The sequence below is a fragment of the Diabrotica undecimpunctata genome, chromosome 8 (assembly GCF_040954645.1).
Source record: "Diabrotica undecimpunctata isolate CICGRU chromosome 8, icDiaUnde3, whole genome shotgun sequence".
NCBI lineage: Eukaryota > Metazoa > Arthropoda > Insecta > Coleoptera > Chrysomelidae > Diabrotica > Diabrotica undecimpunctata.
The window spans coordinates 64,026,094-64,040,411 of NC_092810.1; the positions used below are offsets into that span (position 1 = coordinate 64,026,094).

The window sequence follows — 14,318 nt, forward strand, 5'->3', positions numbered from 1 at the left end:
TAGAGGACTCAGGGAATCTCCCTGTCTTATCCCATTGCCAGCTTCAATAGGGTCGGTTAGTTCTTCTTCTACATTTACTTTTATTGTATTGTTTTGGTAGATATTTTCGATCGTTTTAATTATTCCTACAGATATCTCTCTTGCGTACAGTAAGTGGATAACGTCTTTTAATTTAACCTGGTAAAATGCCTTCTTAAGGTCCAAGAAACATGGATATGCCGGTTTGTTGTATTCTAATGATTTCTCTTGCACACTTGCCTCATTATAAATATAGCGTCGGTGCATGATCTTCCCAACCTAAAACCTTGTTGTTCTTCTGCTAGTGTTATAATTTCATTCAGTTTATTTGTTAGTTTTAGTGTTGTATTTAATAAATTAATTCCTCTGGAATTTTCCGGATCTGATTTGTTCCCCTTTTTGAAGGGAGGTATTAGGATGCTTAACCTCCATTCTTGAGGAATTCTGTGTTGTTCTATTATTTTTTGGATTAGTTTTAATAATTGTTGGGTCAGATTTGATCTTCCGTACTTTAGGAGTTCCTTAATGCTTCCTTCACCTCTTCCTCCTCAATATTTATTTCTTCGTTTGTCGCCACCTCTGATGTTGGTGGTTCATTATCGTCGCCTTTAGCAAATAGGGATCGAAAGTAGTCTACTCATGTTTCCTTCTGAATGTGTTTCGTTTTTATTAGTTCGTTTTGTGTTCCGTAGAAGCGTGTTCCATCTGTTTTAAGAAGTTGTGCCAGTGTTCCCTTTTTATTTGTCTAACTAAAGTATTCGTTTCATTTCTGATTAGTTTATAGTGGTTGTATGTCTGTTGTGTTTGTTATGTTCTGTTTTGTAAAAAGGCTTTCTTCTTTTCTACACATTTTATCTTCACTTCTTCTCTAAACCATGGAGTTTTCTTTTTTGATATGTTAGTGTTCGTTACTTTCCTCTCTCCAAGTGATTCTGTTGCTGCGTTAATTATGTTATTTTTGAGTTTTTCCCAGCTTTTCTCGATGATATCGTTTTCTATTTCATTCCCAGCGATCTTCTCTGATATTCTTTTCCTGTATAAGTATTCCATAGATTCCGTATTTAGTCCTTCGACTTTGATTTTTGTTTGTGTTGGTGCCGCTCTCTTGGGTGGGAAGTATTTCAGGATGATTCTTATTTTACATAATACTAGTTTATGGTCGCTTGGTCGCTACCTACATCTGCTGAGTTGAGACATCTTACTCGATTAGTTTCGACGGATGTATATCTATGTTGGTTATAACATAATCTATCATAGATCTTTGTCCACGGGTGTTATTAAATGTATATTTGTGTTGGTTTTTTCGGTAAAAAAATGTGTTGTTTATTCTTAGTTCGTTATTCGTGCAGAAGTTTATCATCAGTCTTCATTTTCGTTTTTGACATCCTCGTTATGTTTTTCCTTAATTCCGGGTATTACCTGATTGCCTATTCGAGCGTTAAAATCCCCCAATATTATCATCTTCCCTCTGAGTTGATCGACTACTTGTAATTGATCATAAAACGCTTCCCTTGTTGTTTAAGGCTTGTTATTTTCTGGGCCGTATACTCCGATGATGTTCAGGTCTTCCTTCTCCATTGTTATCTTTGCTGTTACTATTCTTTCTGATATATATTGACACTCTTTGATGTGATTTTGGTACCTTTGGTGTATTAGTAAGGTTACATCTTCTTTGGCCCTGTTTTCTTTTGCTACTCCACTGTAGATTAGTATGTATTCACCTAATTTTTATTGTCCTTTTCCTTTCTTTTTTGTTTCCTGTAGAACATAAATGTCTATTTCTTTCTCTTTCAGCACTTATGTTATTTCTTGGTCCCTTGAGTTGAGCGATCTGATATTCCAAGTAGTAATTCTCATCTGGGTTTTGGACGTTTCTCGCTTGTCCTTATTTCTTGCCGTAGTCGTCTTCATGGTATCAATCCGATTCCGAGGTTGTACATTGTTTCTTTGAGCAGTATTTGTTTTTACGATTGGTAGATTGCTAACCTTGTCAATCACCCTCCATACTTTATCCGGACTTGGGACCGGCTGTGGTAACCGTAGAGCTACTCAATCCACCCCTCATTCACCCCAGGCAGTGTTATTCAGTCAGACAGTCAATAAGAAAATTATATTTTTCTTGAGTATTTAAGGACGTGTGAGGGTTGTCAGTTAATAAGGTATCAACTAACAGAGTATAATGACCAATTGGCTTTTTTAATGTTCCGCTTACTATGATAAATGATATTAGCATTAATTAGTATCAAGTAAAGTATCACGATCTACAGACCACGAAGTTTTATCAAAAAGAGAAGGTGAACAAAATGTGACATTAATCATGGAATCTGTGTTCCCTGGTCTCGATGGAAGTTGGTTGTCCATTATTCATTACCACATAATCTTTTTAGATGCCCTACAGAGAATTATGTGCGTTCATATCTGCTCCAATGATACAAGGGTGTTTTAGTTGAGAAAATAACTTATCCCAATCTTCAGTTTTAGTTTTAGCTTTCGGAGATCTATATACAGAGAGTAAACTTAAATGACTTTTGTTATAGTTGATTTTAATACCACAAGTAAGCAATTCTTTGCAACATTTTTTTGATGTTTCTGAAAAAGGACAGCTTTTAGGGATCGATATATCTTTATCTCTTACAGTGTATGCAGCACATTTTTTTAACACATGTATGTGTATCAGTTTTAATTTCTCCACATCTTATGCAGTTCTGTGTATACACATTACTGTGTACCTTTACATTGTTTAGAAATGTGTCCAAATTTGAGGCATTTATAACATTGTGTAACTTTACCTAACAATTTTTCAACTTGAAAATATACATAATTAATCGCAACATAATTTGGCAAACAATTGCCTTCAAATGTATTTATAACATTACGTCTAGGAACATATTTTGTATTTCCATCCTTTTCTATTTTCCTGTGCATTCTTTTAATATCAATAATTTGTGAACTGGAGGTCAAATATTTTTTCAAATACTCAATGTTATATTAGGTATCGACATCTTGTACCAGCCCTTTGATTTCCAAGAGATGATTGGCAATGTACACCTTTACATTATAGCCGAATGTACTATTTGCAGGTACATTCTTTTATTATTACTGGACCCCACCTATATTAAACATAATTTTCATAATGGCCTCTATTCTGAATTCTGCTGTCTGGACTACATTTATCAGGTGTTTGGTAAATCGTAGACCTACATCAAGGTGTATGCCTAGATATTGAGCGTAATTGGTTGGTACTATCGTAGTACTTGCAAATTGAAGTCAGCTCTCGGTGCTTTTAATATAATTATCTCTGTTTGATTAAAGACGTTCCGCAACGTTGCACCTAAAGCAGATCCCTGCGGTACTCCAGTTACCAGTTTTGTTTGTTTCTTTACGTGTAAGACCTAATTATGAAGATAGACTATCCATGGCTCATCTTAAGACATTCGAGCAGCGACTTCTTCGAGCTAACCTAATTATGCCCTTCCGTATTTTAAAATATAATTGGGGGAACCTAAGACGAAAGACTAAGAGGCCATCGTTACAAATTAAAGAGGTAACAGATTACTGCAAGGTCCAGGGTGAACTTCTTGTCAAACAGAATATTTAATATTTGGAACAATTTGGATGAAGACACCATATCGGCAACTAGTGTTAACATGTTTAAAAATAGACTTAATAGTTCTTTATTTCATTTATAGGACTACGATATTTTAGGACCGCGGTTTTAGTTTTATAATGATACTTTTCTTTGTTTTTGGACATAATAGGAGCTCGCTCCTCTGCCCTTGTTCGTTTTATAGTAATAACCTGATAAAATTTTATAATTCTGGGCCAATTGTCCACTTCAGTAGACATGTAAATTGAATTTACAGAATCTATGCCTATCATAATATTTTTCCAATTTTGCATCATTACAATGGACGGTCCGTTACATTTTTATTTATATTACATATAATGATTGGTAAACAAATTTTTTGTTATATATCTCTAAAACAATCAATTATACCTACCTCGTTTAGCGCGTATTGCTTCCGCCATGATTGAAACAACAAGAACAACATTTCAAACAACAATACTAACCTATAAAAGTTTTAGCAAGTGACTATAATAGTAAATCATTGCGTGAAGATCAACCAATATACAAACATAATCTCTAGGCAACCACCATTACTTAACAGAGAAATAAGAGGTGCATAAGTTTATGTCCATTCCAATGGACAAGAAGTCTGAAAGAGTTAAGACGTATTAAACTTTATTTACTTTGACAACTTGACATGCTACATTGGAGTTAAGATGTAAAAAACGGTTTTAATTGGTATAATTTTATTTTTAGCCACTCTTGGAGAGTAGTCCTGTAAGGATTGCCAGTGCTCGCGTTACAACTAAATACTCTAAACTTGAAAATGATTTTGATAGCCCCCAAAGACAATTTCTAAATGATACACTTAGCCAACAACAATATTTAACTAGACAACAAGATGAACATTTGGAAGCTATTAGTGATTCTTTAGGATCTTTAAAAACCGTTTCTAGGCATATTGGAATCGAGTTGGATGAGCAGGCGGGGTAAGTAATTTAGGTACTAAAAATTTCATAAATTGTATCCATAATATAATATCGTTACGCAAATATATTTATAAAACAGGTAGCTTAAAAAGTTTATTGATTTAGTTTGTTCTTAATTATCGGACTTATAGCGTGTATATTATATGTGTATATTATTTTATTCCACAGTTTTAAACAAAGAAAAAAAGAGTAAACAACATTTTCCATAATCTCAAGAAATTATTTACTCGTTTTATTTTTTAAATGTTGTTTGTAAATACTTTAAACAGAATTTAAAAGGGAATCATCAATGAAAATCGTCCATATAGTAGTTGAAACGTCAGGTGACCCTTAAATTACATAATTAAAGTAATCAATTTTATGTTTTTTCTGGCAATAGGTCGATATTAAAGGATTTAATTTTTAATGGAACATACAGATCCCCGCTCGAAAAAATGGACGTAGTCCAACCCTGGTATCAACCAACTCTTTCAAATTCCAAATCAGTTGGTTGTTACCACTCGTTGGACTACGTCCATTTTTTCGAGCGGGGATCTGTATGTTCCATTAAAAATTAAATCCTTTAATATCGACCTAGTGTCAGAATAATTATAAAATTTATTACTTAATTATGTAATTTAGGGGTCATCTGACCTCGTTATGTGGCTAGTTTTACCTACTATATAGACGTTTATCACTGATGATGGTCCGATAGGACTGAAAACGTTCAGAAACTTTATAAATCCATTTTAGATATTTTTAAAAAATTTTAATAAATTTATACCATTTTGCACAAGAAGTTTTTACTTCATAGTAATTTTTTTGTTAATTAAAATATATTTATATAAAGGTGCAATTAATTTTTCTTACGTTATTTCAATCACAAGATTTATTTTTTTAAATTTTTTAGAATGTTGGACGAGCTAGGAACGGACTTAGAAAATACTGATTCTAAATTAGATTCTACGATACAAAAGGTTGCCAAAGTACTACGTCTTTCAAATGGTAAGAAAATTCACTATATTAATATAAATAACTTCATTATTTAATCAATATATCATATATCTGAAATAATAGGGGCTGAAGAAATAATATGTGTAATGAATACGAAAGGTGTAAGAGCGAAGAGATAAAAGACGAACAAACGACGGAAAGATTTCACCAACAGATAAATGATCTCATAACTACCATGGATGTAGCGCGAGCCCACACTAAACTGGAACTAGAATGCATGTCAATAAATCGTAAAACATTCTGAAAATCAGATCCTAGGAAGGAAAGAGTTGCCTAAAAGTACTGAAGTATTGGTTTAACGTTGAATGTGAGAACGCCACAAGAAAGAAGAACCATGGATATAGGCATGTACAACAAAAGGAAAATAGGAGCAACTGTTAAATATACTGTGATTAGAAGAGATGAGAAATATGTTCACAAGAAAAATAAAAGGAAACTTGACACTAAAATGCTGAAAGAACTGGAAGTCTTAAGAAATCAGAACGAAACAAGAAACCTCGATAGAAAGATCAATAGTATAAGAAGAGAATTTAAACCGAGAATAAATCTGTGCAAAGGCAGGAAATATAATAGCTAATAAGGAGAAATCCTTAAGAGGTTGATGGGACATTTCAAGCTTTTGCTATGCACTGATGATATTGCTCTAGGTATGCAATTACACCTTGACTTACATGAGAATGAAGTCGATCCACCGACCTTACAGGCAACTAACCAGCCAATCCAGAAAGTAACGAACAACAAAGTACTACAAAATTATGAAATTTACGTAAAAAGCTTAAAATATGGAGAACACTTAACTAAGTACACAAAATGATGCCAAGAGTATGAGAAGAAGAGATAATGCCCGAAGAATGGAATCTCGATTCACTGTGCCCATTACACAAAAAATGGCGATTAGCTTGAATGATAAAATACAGGGTGTTAACCCTATTGAATACAATATATAAAGTACTCTCTAAAATAATTTACACATGCCTGCGCGTATACTCCGAAGAAATTCTGAGTGAATAGCAAATTGGATTCAGACCTGGTCAATCTATGCTTGAAAAAACCATCTACCTGTTCGTAGATTTGTAGTATATGGTATCGTATTACGAAACAAGTTACATTGTGTGCAAGACTTTCTGTTAAACTGAGAACGTTGGAAAAGATGAGAACGTCAAAATTCTATGTAAAGTAAAAATCCAAAATGCTGAAGATTTTAACGCCAACAGAGGACTGTTCGAGGGAAATGCGATTGCGTGTCTCCTTTTTTAATATTGCGCTAAAGAAATTTATAAGAGATGCAGAACTGAACAATCCGGGTACAATATTTAATAAATCTTCCCAGATATTGGCCTATGCAGATTACTTGGACATTGTCATACGCACGACCCGTAATTTCAAGGAGATATTCGCTGGACTCTCAAATGCAGAACATGCAGTAAACAGCAGGATCATAATATCGGAAGAGATAAACCGAAAAATAACGCTTGCAAACAGAAGTTATTTGGACACCTTAGAAGCCATTGTCTAAGAAGAAAATCAAAGATAATGGTATACAGAACCTTAATACTCTATTGGCGAAACCAGGAGAATAAGACGACGAGGTAGACCTAGCTTGCTTAGGATGCTGTTAATAACGATACCAGGAAAATCGGTCTGGCAAACTCGCACCAAGATACTGGCAAAGAATAGAACCGAATGGAGAAATCGGTTTACTACTAGACAGAGCTTAGGCGTGTGCGGTATAAAGACAAATTTCTGCTATTTCTTCCCTTAATTGGATACAATTGCGAGATTAATTTGAAAGTCCTCATTATCCGCGATTTTTTATAGAAAAAGATTTACTTCCTCTATCCAAACAAAAACTAGCCAGAAACAAATCACCCGGAATAGATAATCTCCCAGATTATCAATACCAAAGAAATATGGACACAGAAATCCCTTCCCAGTGATTGAAATATTGGAATACTGTGCACCATTCACAAAAAGGAGATATCTTTAAATGCTCCAACCACAGAGGAATTTACGCTTCTAAAGGCAGGGTATAAAATATTTTCCACAGAACTATGCCACCGTATGGCACTATATGCAGAGCGAATAGTAGGAAAATACTAAGCTGGTTTCAGAGGTGGTAAATCGACAATTCATCAGATTGCAACCCTGAGACAAATTTTAGAAAAAACACTGGAATATGGCATAGATACTTATCACATATTTATAGACTACAAAGTAGCCTACGACTCTGTAAATAGAAGAGAAATGTTCAAATCAATAAAAGAACTAGGAATACCAAATCAGTTGATAAATTTAACAAAACTAACTCTTGAAAATGTTGAGTGTAGAGTGGGAACTATCTGAACATTTTAAAACAAATAACGGGCTGCACCAGGGAGAAAATAATACTACCGCAGAGATAGTCTCAATCTCATTCTTAAATCCTCAACTATATCGAGAAATACAAAAGTAAAATTCTACAAAACAATAATACGTCCAGTCCTAACATATGGTTTAGAGACCTGGACTCTAACAAAATGTAATGAAAACATGTTAGGATTTTTCGAAAGAAAAGTACTAAGGCGAATCTATGGAGCGGTGAATGACAATGGAGTGTGGAGAAGACGATACAACAAACTTTTGAATATACCAGGAACCAGATATCGTAAAATATATTAAGATAGAACGTCTGAGGTTAATAGGGTATGTAATGCGAATGGAACAAAATGACCTAGATAGGAAAACGCTCCTGGATAGACCCATTGGCCAGAGAAGAAGAGAAAAACCCAGAACAAGGTTCCTTGATAACATCGATGAAGACATGAGAAATATGGGCCTGGCGGGGAAAGGCGATGGATAGGGACGACTAGAGAGAAATTCTTGAGGAGGCTAGGACCCACGCGGGGTTGTAAAGCCAGAATAATGATGATTTACATCCTCATCTGAACTGAATTAATGATATATCGGTAGCAAGTGTCTATCCATTCTTCTAAATTGTGCTGTTGAATATCTAGATTTCCTATTTAAAAATAGTGCAGTCCTCAATTAGACTTTTATGCTAAGCAAGTGCGACTTGGAATGTTAGAAGTATACATCAAGCTGGAAAAGTGCATAATGCAGTTAAAAAAACGGAAAGACTGATTATAGATATATTAGGAATCAACGACGTCCAATGGCCCGATTCAAGGAAAATGAAAATTAACAAAAAAATTGATGAAGCAAATTTCACTCCATACTTCCGAGTTATACTCATACAGTTAAACCACAACAAGCCCAAAATAAACAAGTTTATGCTCCAACTGCGGACAAACCAGAGAACGATATTGAAACTTTCTACGAAGACATAGACAATATTTTAAAATCCATTAAAACGTTACAGTTATAATGGGAGATTTTAACGCAAATGTTGATGAAGGAAAAGTAGAAGGCCTGGGAAACAGAAACGAAAGGTTTATCGAATTTTGCCAAAACAATAATTTTGTTCTAGCGAATACATTGTTTAAACTGTCAAAGAGAAGACTATATACGTGGAAGTGACCAACAGAGCAAGAAGAGAGAATTATAAGAAACCAAATAGACTTTGTGTTAGTTAGACAAAGATAGGACAGGAACGCAATTATATCACATCAGAACCCAGTAGTCACCAAAATTAGGCTCAAAATGACAATAATAAAACGAAGAACAACAGATGCACACAACGATATAAGTAAATTACGGAACCCACTCATAATACAACGCCTGACAGATGAAATCAATAATCGATTAATGAATGTTAAAGAACAAATTCTGCAAAATAGCGAAACAGATACAAAATGGTTATTAATAAAGACAGAAATAGATAAAAAGTCAAAAAGAAATTTAGATTTAATGGAAGAAAGACGAAAACATAAAAACAAAGATCATCACATGTACAAAAAAGTGGGTAAACAAATAAAATACAAAATTAAGGAAGCATAAGAACAATGGTTAAAAGAACAATGCGCAGAAATAGAAGAATATCAGAAAATACATCACAGTTTTAACACACACAAAAAATGAAAGAATTGACGCACAACAATAGAAAAAGAAAACCTGGTATACAACAGAACACATGGAAGTAGAAGATAGTGCCATTTTAAAGATATTAAAAGAGGACATTATAATGACATTAAAAAATAGCATTAAAGTGGCATATGACAATGTCTTAAGACCAAGCCTTTGCAACGCTATGAATGAGTTAGGAATTCCAAAAAAACTCATATGTTTGATAAAAGTGACAATGGCGAAGATGCTATCAGCAGTAAAAATTCAAAACGACTCGTCAACCCCATTTAAAATACATAGGGGGTTAAGGCAGGGAGATACGCTGGCATGTCAGCTTTTTAATGTCGCCTTAGAAAAAATTGTACGAGACGCTAATTTAGATAGCAGGGGAACAATAATATTTAATATCAGTCCAAATTCTAGCATATGCAGACGACGTGGACATTATAACAAGAACCAGGGCGAGAACTACGGAAATCCTAACCGAGCTAGTAGCAGCAGCAGAACGAATGGGGTTACATATAAATCAAAATAAAACCAAATTCATGGCGACTAACACAAACACAAGAGCTGGAAATGTTGACGCAGATTTAATCATCAATGACCAAAACTTCGAAGCAGTCAAAGAGTTCATATATCTAGGGACATCGGTTAACCCCAATAATAACACATCTGAGGAAATAAAAAGGCGAATAATAATTGAAAACAGGTATTATCATGGTCTATCAAAGTACTTAGCTAACAAACGTCTGTCTCAAAAAACTCATATAAGGCTGTATAGAACACTGATAGTCCCCGTTCTCACATATGGATCAGAGGCATGGACGCTAACTAAAACAGATGAATCCGCTCTATCGATTTTTGAAAGAAAGATATTCGGAGCAGTCTGTGAGAACGGAATATGGAGGCGTAGATATAACTTTGGGCCCCTGAATCGAACATGATAAAAAAGATGCTAACAGCGCAACCCGTGGGAATGAGAAGACGGGATAGACAAAAGCTGAGGTGGATGGACGGGGTAACACAAGATGCCGAGAAGATCGGAGTCGGCAACTGGAAAATGCAAGCAAGGGACAGAACAGAATGGCGTAGAAAGCTTGAGAAGGTTGAGGCCATCTAAGGACTGTAGCACCAAGATTGCGATGAAAAAATAGCAAAGCAGTACGTCCAGACCAAATCCCAGTAGAAAGCTTAAAATACATAAATGGTGAAACCTTAGACATTATCCTCCTCCTAAATGCCTTCTCTGTTGAGGTTGGCGATCAATATGGCAAATTTCTCTCTGTTCTGGGCTTGAGGAATTAATTCATTCTTTCGTCCTATGTCCCTTTTACCTTCAATCTTGCCTTCTAATATTACCTCGAGCTGCTCAAATTCCCTATGGCGCATTATGTGTTCTAGATATGACGTCTTTCTAATTTTGATAGTATTGACTAGATGAGGGCGTAGGTTCATTGCTCTCAGTACTTCTTTATTCGTAGTTCTGCTGGTCCAGCTTATTCTTAGCATTCGGTGGTACATCCACATTTCAAATGAATTTAATTTGTTGACGTCATACTGTTTTAATGTCCAGGTCTCACAGCCATATAGTAATAGAGACCACACATAACACTTTACTGTTCTCAATCTTATTGAGACTGATAGCTTGGGGTTACAGAGCATTTTACGCATATTCATGAAACCAGATCTTGCTATTTCAATGCGTCTTCTAATTTCTTTTGAGTGGTCTAGTTGACTATTTAGTTCTCTTCCCAGGTATATGAAGCTTTGGGAACTCTGAAGGGTGATACCATTTATTTGTATGTTAGGTGTAACTTATTCATGAGGGTTTTTGTGGAATACCAGAATTTTGGTTTTGGAAAAGTAAATGTCCAAGTTCAGCATGTGACTTTCTTCTGATAATATGTTCATCAATATTTTTAGTTGGTCTTCTGTTTCTGCTAATACTACGGTGTCATCGGCATATCTTATATTGTTAATGATGATTCCATTGGCTTTGGCACCTTCAGGGCGATCTTCAAGAGAAGCTCTAATTATATGTTCGGCGTATACATTAAATAATAGGGGGATAAAATTCACCCTTGACGCACTCTTAGACATTATAGTAGACTTGTTTAACACAATATACAAAACAGGGCATATACCGAAACAATGGTTACTCTCCACCTTTTGCGCTATACCTAAAAATACAAACGCTAAAGATTACAGTGAACATAGAACAATATCATTAATAATAAGTCATATTCTCAAAATATTCTTGCAGATAATACATGGTCGTATAAATAAAAAACTAGAACAAGGAGTAGATGTTAGTCAGTTTGGATTCAGAAACGGACTAGCAACCAGAGAGGCGTTATTTGCTTTTAATGTGATAGCTCAAAGATGCATGGATATAAATGTGGATGTGCATATTTGTTACGTTGATTTTGAAAAAGCTTTTGACAAAGTAAGACATGAAAATTAATCCAAATTCTACAGACAAAAAATATAAACCAAAGGAACTAGAATAATAACAAACCTTTACTGGAATCAAATAGCACAAATTGTAATAGATAACGAACCCAGTTCAGAAATTGAAATCAGAGGAATTAGGCAGATATCTATTATGTCTAGATTACTAATGATTGTATATAGTGAATCATTACCATTTTTGAAGAAGCATTACTATCTGAATGTGAAGGAATAATAATTAACGGAAGAACTATTAACAACATAAGATATGCAGATGACACCGTGATTATTACAAGCTCTGCTAAACAACTCAATCTACTACTAAACAAGACAAACATACTACTTACTGTGAAAAATAGCAACTAAAAATGAATATAAAAAAGACTAAATACTTGATATGAATAACCAAGGAAACAAATATACAAAAAAATATAAATATTTGGAACATGTACCGATATAGAGGGTTGAAAAATACAAATACCTGGGAAACTGGATTTCAGAAATAAAGGGCCAGAATAGGCAATAAATGCGTTTGTAAAAATTAAAACAATTCTCTGCAACAAAAACCTATATTACCCTTAAAACCCATTAGAACTGAGAGTAAGAGTTCTAAGATGAGACTTGAAAGCTGAACACTGAAGCAAGAACACATAAATAAGCTACAGTCATTTGAAATGTTGTGTTACAGAAAGAATAGCATGGACACAGAAGAAAACAAACACGGTAGTACGAGTATTGCGAGAAATGGGCAAATAATACGAAATAATAAATACAATAAAAATAAGAAAGTTACAATATCGGGGACAGGGAAAGATAAGGGGAGGAACGAGTATAGAAAAAAGGAGAGTGTCATGGTTGAACATTTTAAGAGACTGGTTTGGATGCAGTTCAACAGAACTCTTCAGATCAGCGGTATATAGAGTAAAGATAGTGATGATGATATCCAACCTCCGCCTCGGAGAGGGCACTTCAAAAAGATAAGCGAATGTGCTTGCTTGCTTGCTTCTAGTTGACGTTTCATGTCATAAAACTTACAGGTTTTTCTTCGCTATTCCATTGTATCGGTTTAATTATTTTATAGTTTTATTTAATTTATTTATAAAATCTAATCTTTTCTTTTTCTTTTATAGATGGAAGGCAATGGACCGTTATAATAATATTGGTTGTAATTCTTGTAATTGTGATACTTTTATTTTTTATACTGTGAATTATGTAGTGATACATGTTACCTTAGCATTGTAACATATTTGTTGGTACAAATTTAGTTGGTAGCAAATTACTTATTATTTTATTGCAAATGTAGCCGCTTTGTAATGTCAAATTTAAAATCTATGTATGCTAAATTTATTCTTAGATATTTACTTATACACAAATAGGCAGTTAAATGGTGTTTTATTAACTAATCCATTACCTAACTAGTACAACTATCCACAGATCGACTAAAAAGCATTGTTCCTCGTAGGTACACGATCTTATGGATATATATGGAAAACTTTTTTTATTTTTAGTTTTATGAAAAAAAAGTTATTTCTTATAAAAAGTTTATGAATAAGTTATTCTATATAAAATGGTTAACTATTAAATAAAATTCATATTTTTTTGACAAACCGCGTATATGACTAAAAAATAATAATATCTGATGATTGTATTCCAGGTTTTAGATCCTTCAGAACTCTTTATAAATTTCAGAATTTTTTTCATGAAATTAAAAATTAAAGAGTTTCCCATATGGTCCAATTAAGTATGCACCAAACAGACAACTTTTTTATTTTTAGTTTTATGTTAAAGTTATTCTTTATAAAAAATTCTGCATAATCTAAAACCTAGAATGCATTCATCAGATATTAAATTTTTTCGTACGCGGTTTGTCAAAAAATATTAATCTTATGTAAAAGTTAACAATATTCACAATTCATATTTTTTTACAAACCGCGTATATAACTGAAAAAAATGAATATCTGATGACTGTATTCTAGGATTTATATCACTCAGAACTTTATATAAAAAATAACTTTTTTCATAAAAGTAAAAATAAAAAAAGGAGAAAATCGGCGCGGGACCGGGAAGGTTGGAGGCATAGTTTGGAGGAGGAAAAAAAAATGTTTTCCATCTGGTGCAGACTTAACTGGAACATATGGGAAACTTTTAATTTTATGAAAAAAAGTTATTTTTTGTTTAAAAAAAGTTCTGAATGATCTAAAACCTAGCATACATTCATCAGATATTAATTTTTTTAGTCATATACTCGGTTTGTCAAAGTTGAATTTTGTGTAAGAGTTAACAATATCCACAGTTCA

At 33.8% G+C, this 14,318-nt stretch overlaps 1 protein-coding gene across 1 annotated transcript in view; it reads left to right on the forward strand.

Annotated features, from left to right (window-relative positions):
- Positions 1-13,406, forward strand: part of Syx6 (Syntaxin 6) — a 29,883-nt gene extending 16,477 nt beyond the window's left edge. Inside the window, exons 5-7 of the mRNA XM_072540395.1 lie at positions 4,343-4,575; positions 5,465-5,559; positions 13,152-13,406. Coding sequence (XP_072396496.1) covers positions 4,343-4,575; positions 5,465-5,559; positions 13,152-13,228 — 405 coding nt within the window. The 3' untranslated portion in view covers positions 13,229-13,406. The remainder of the gene's footprint in view (positions 1-4,342; positions 4,576-5,464; positions 5,560-13,151) is intronic.
- Positions 13,407-14,318: the final 912 nt, after the last annotated feature.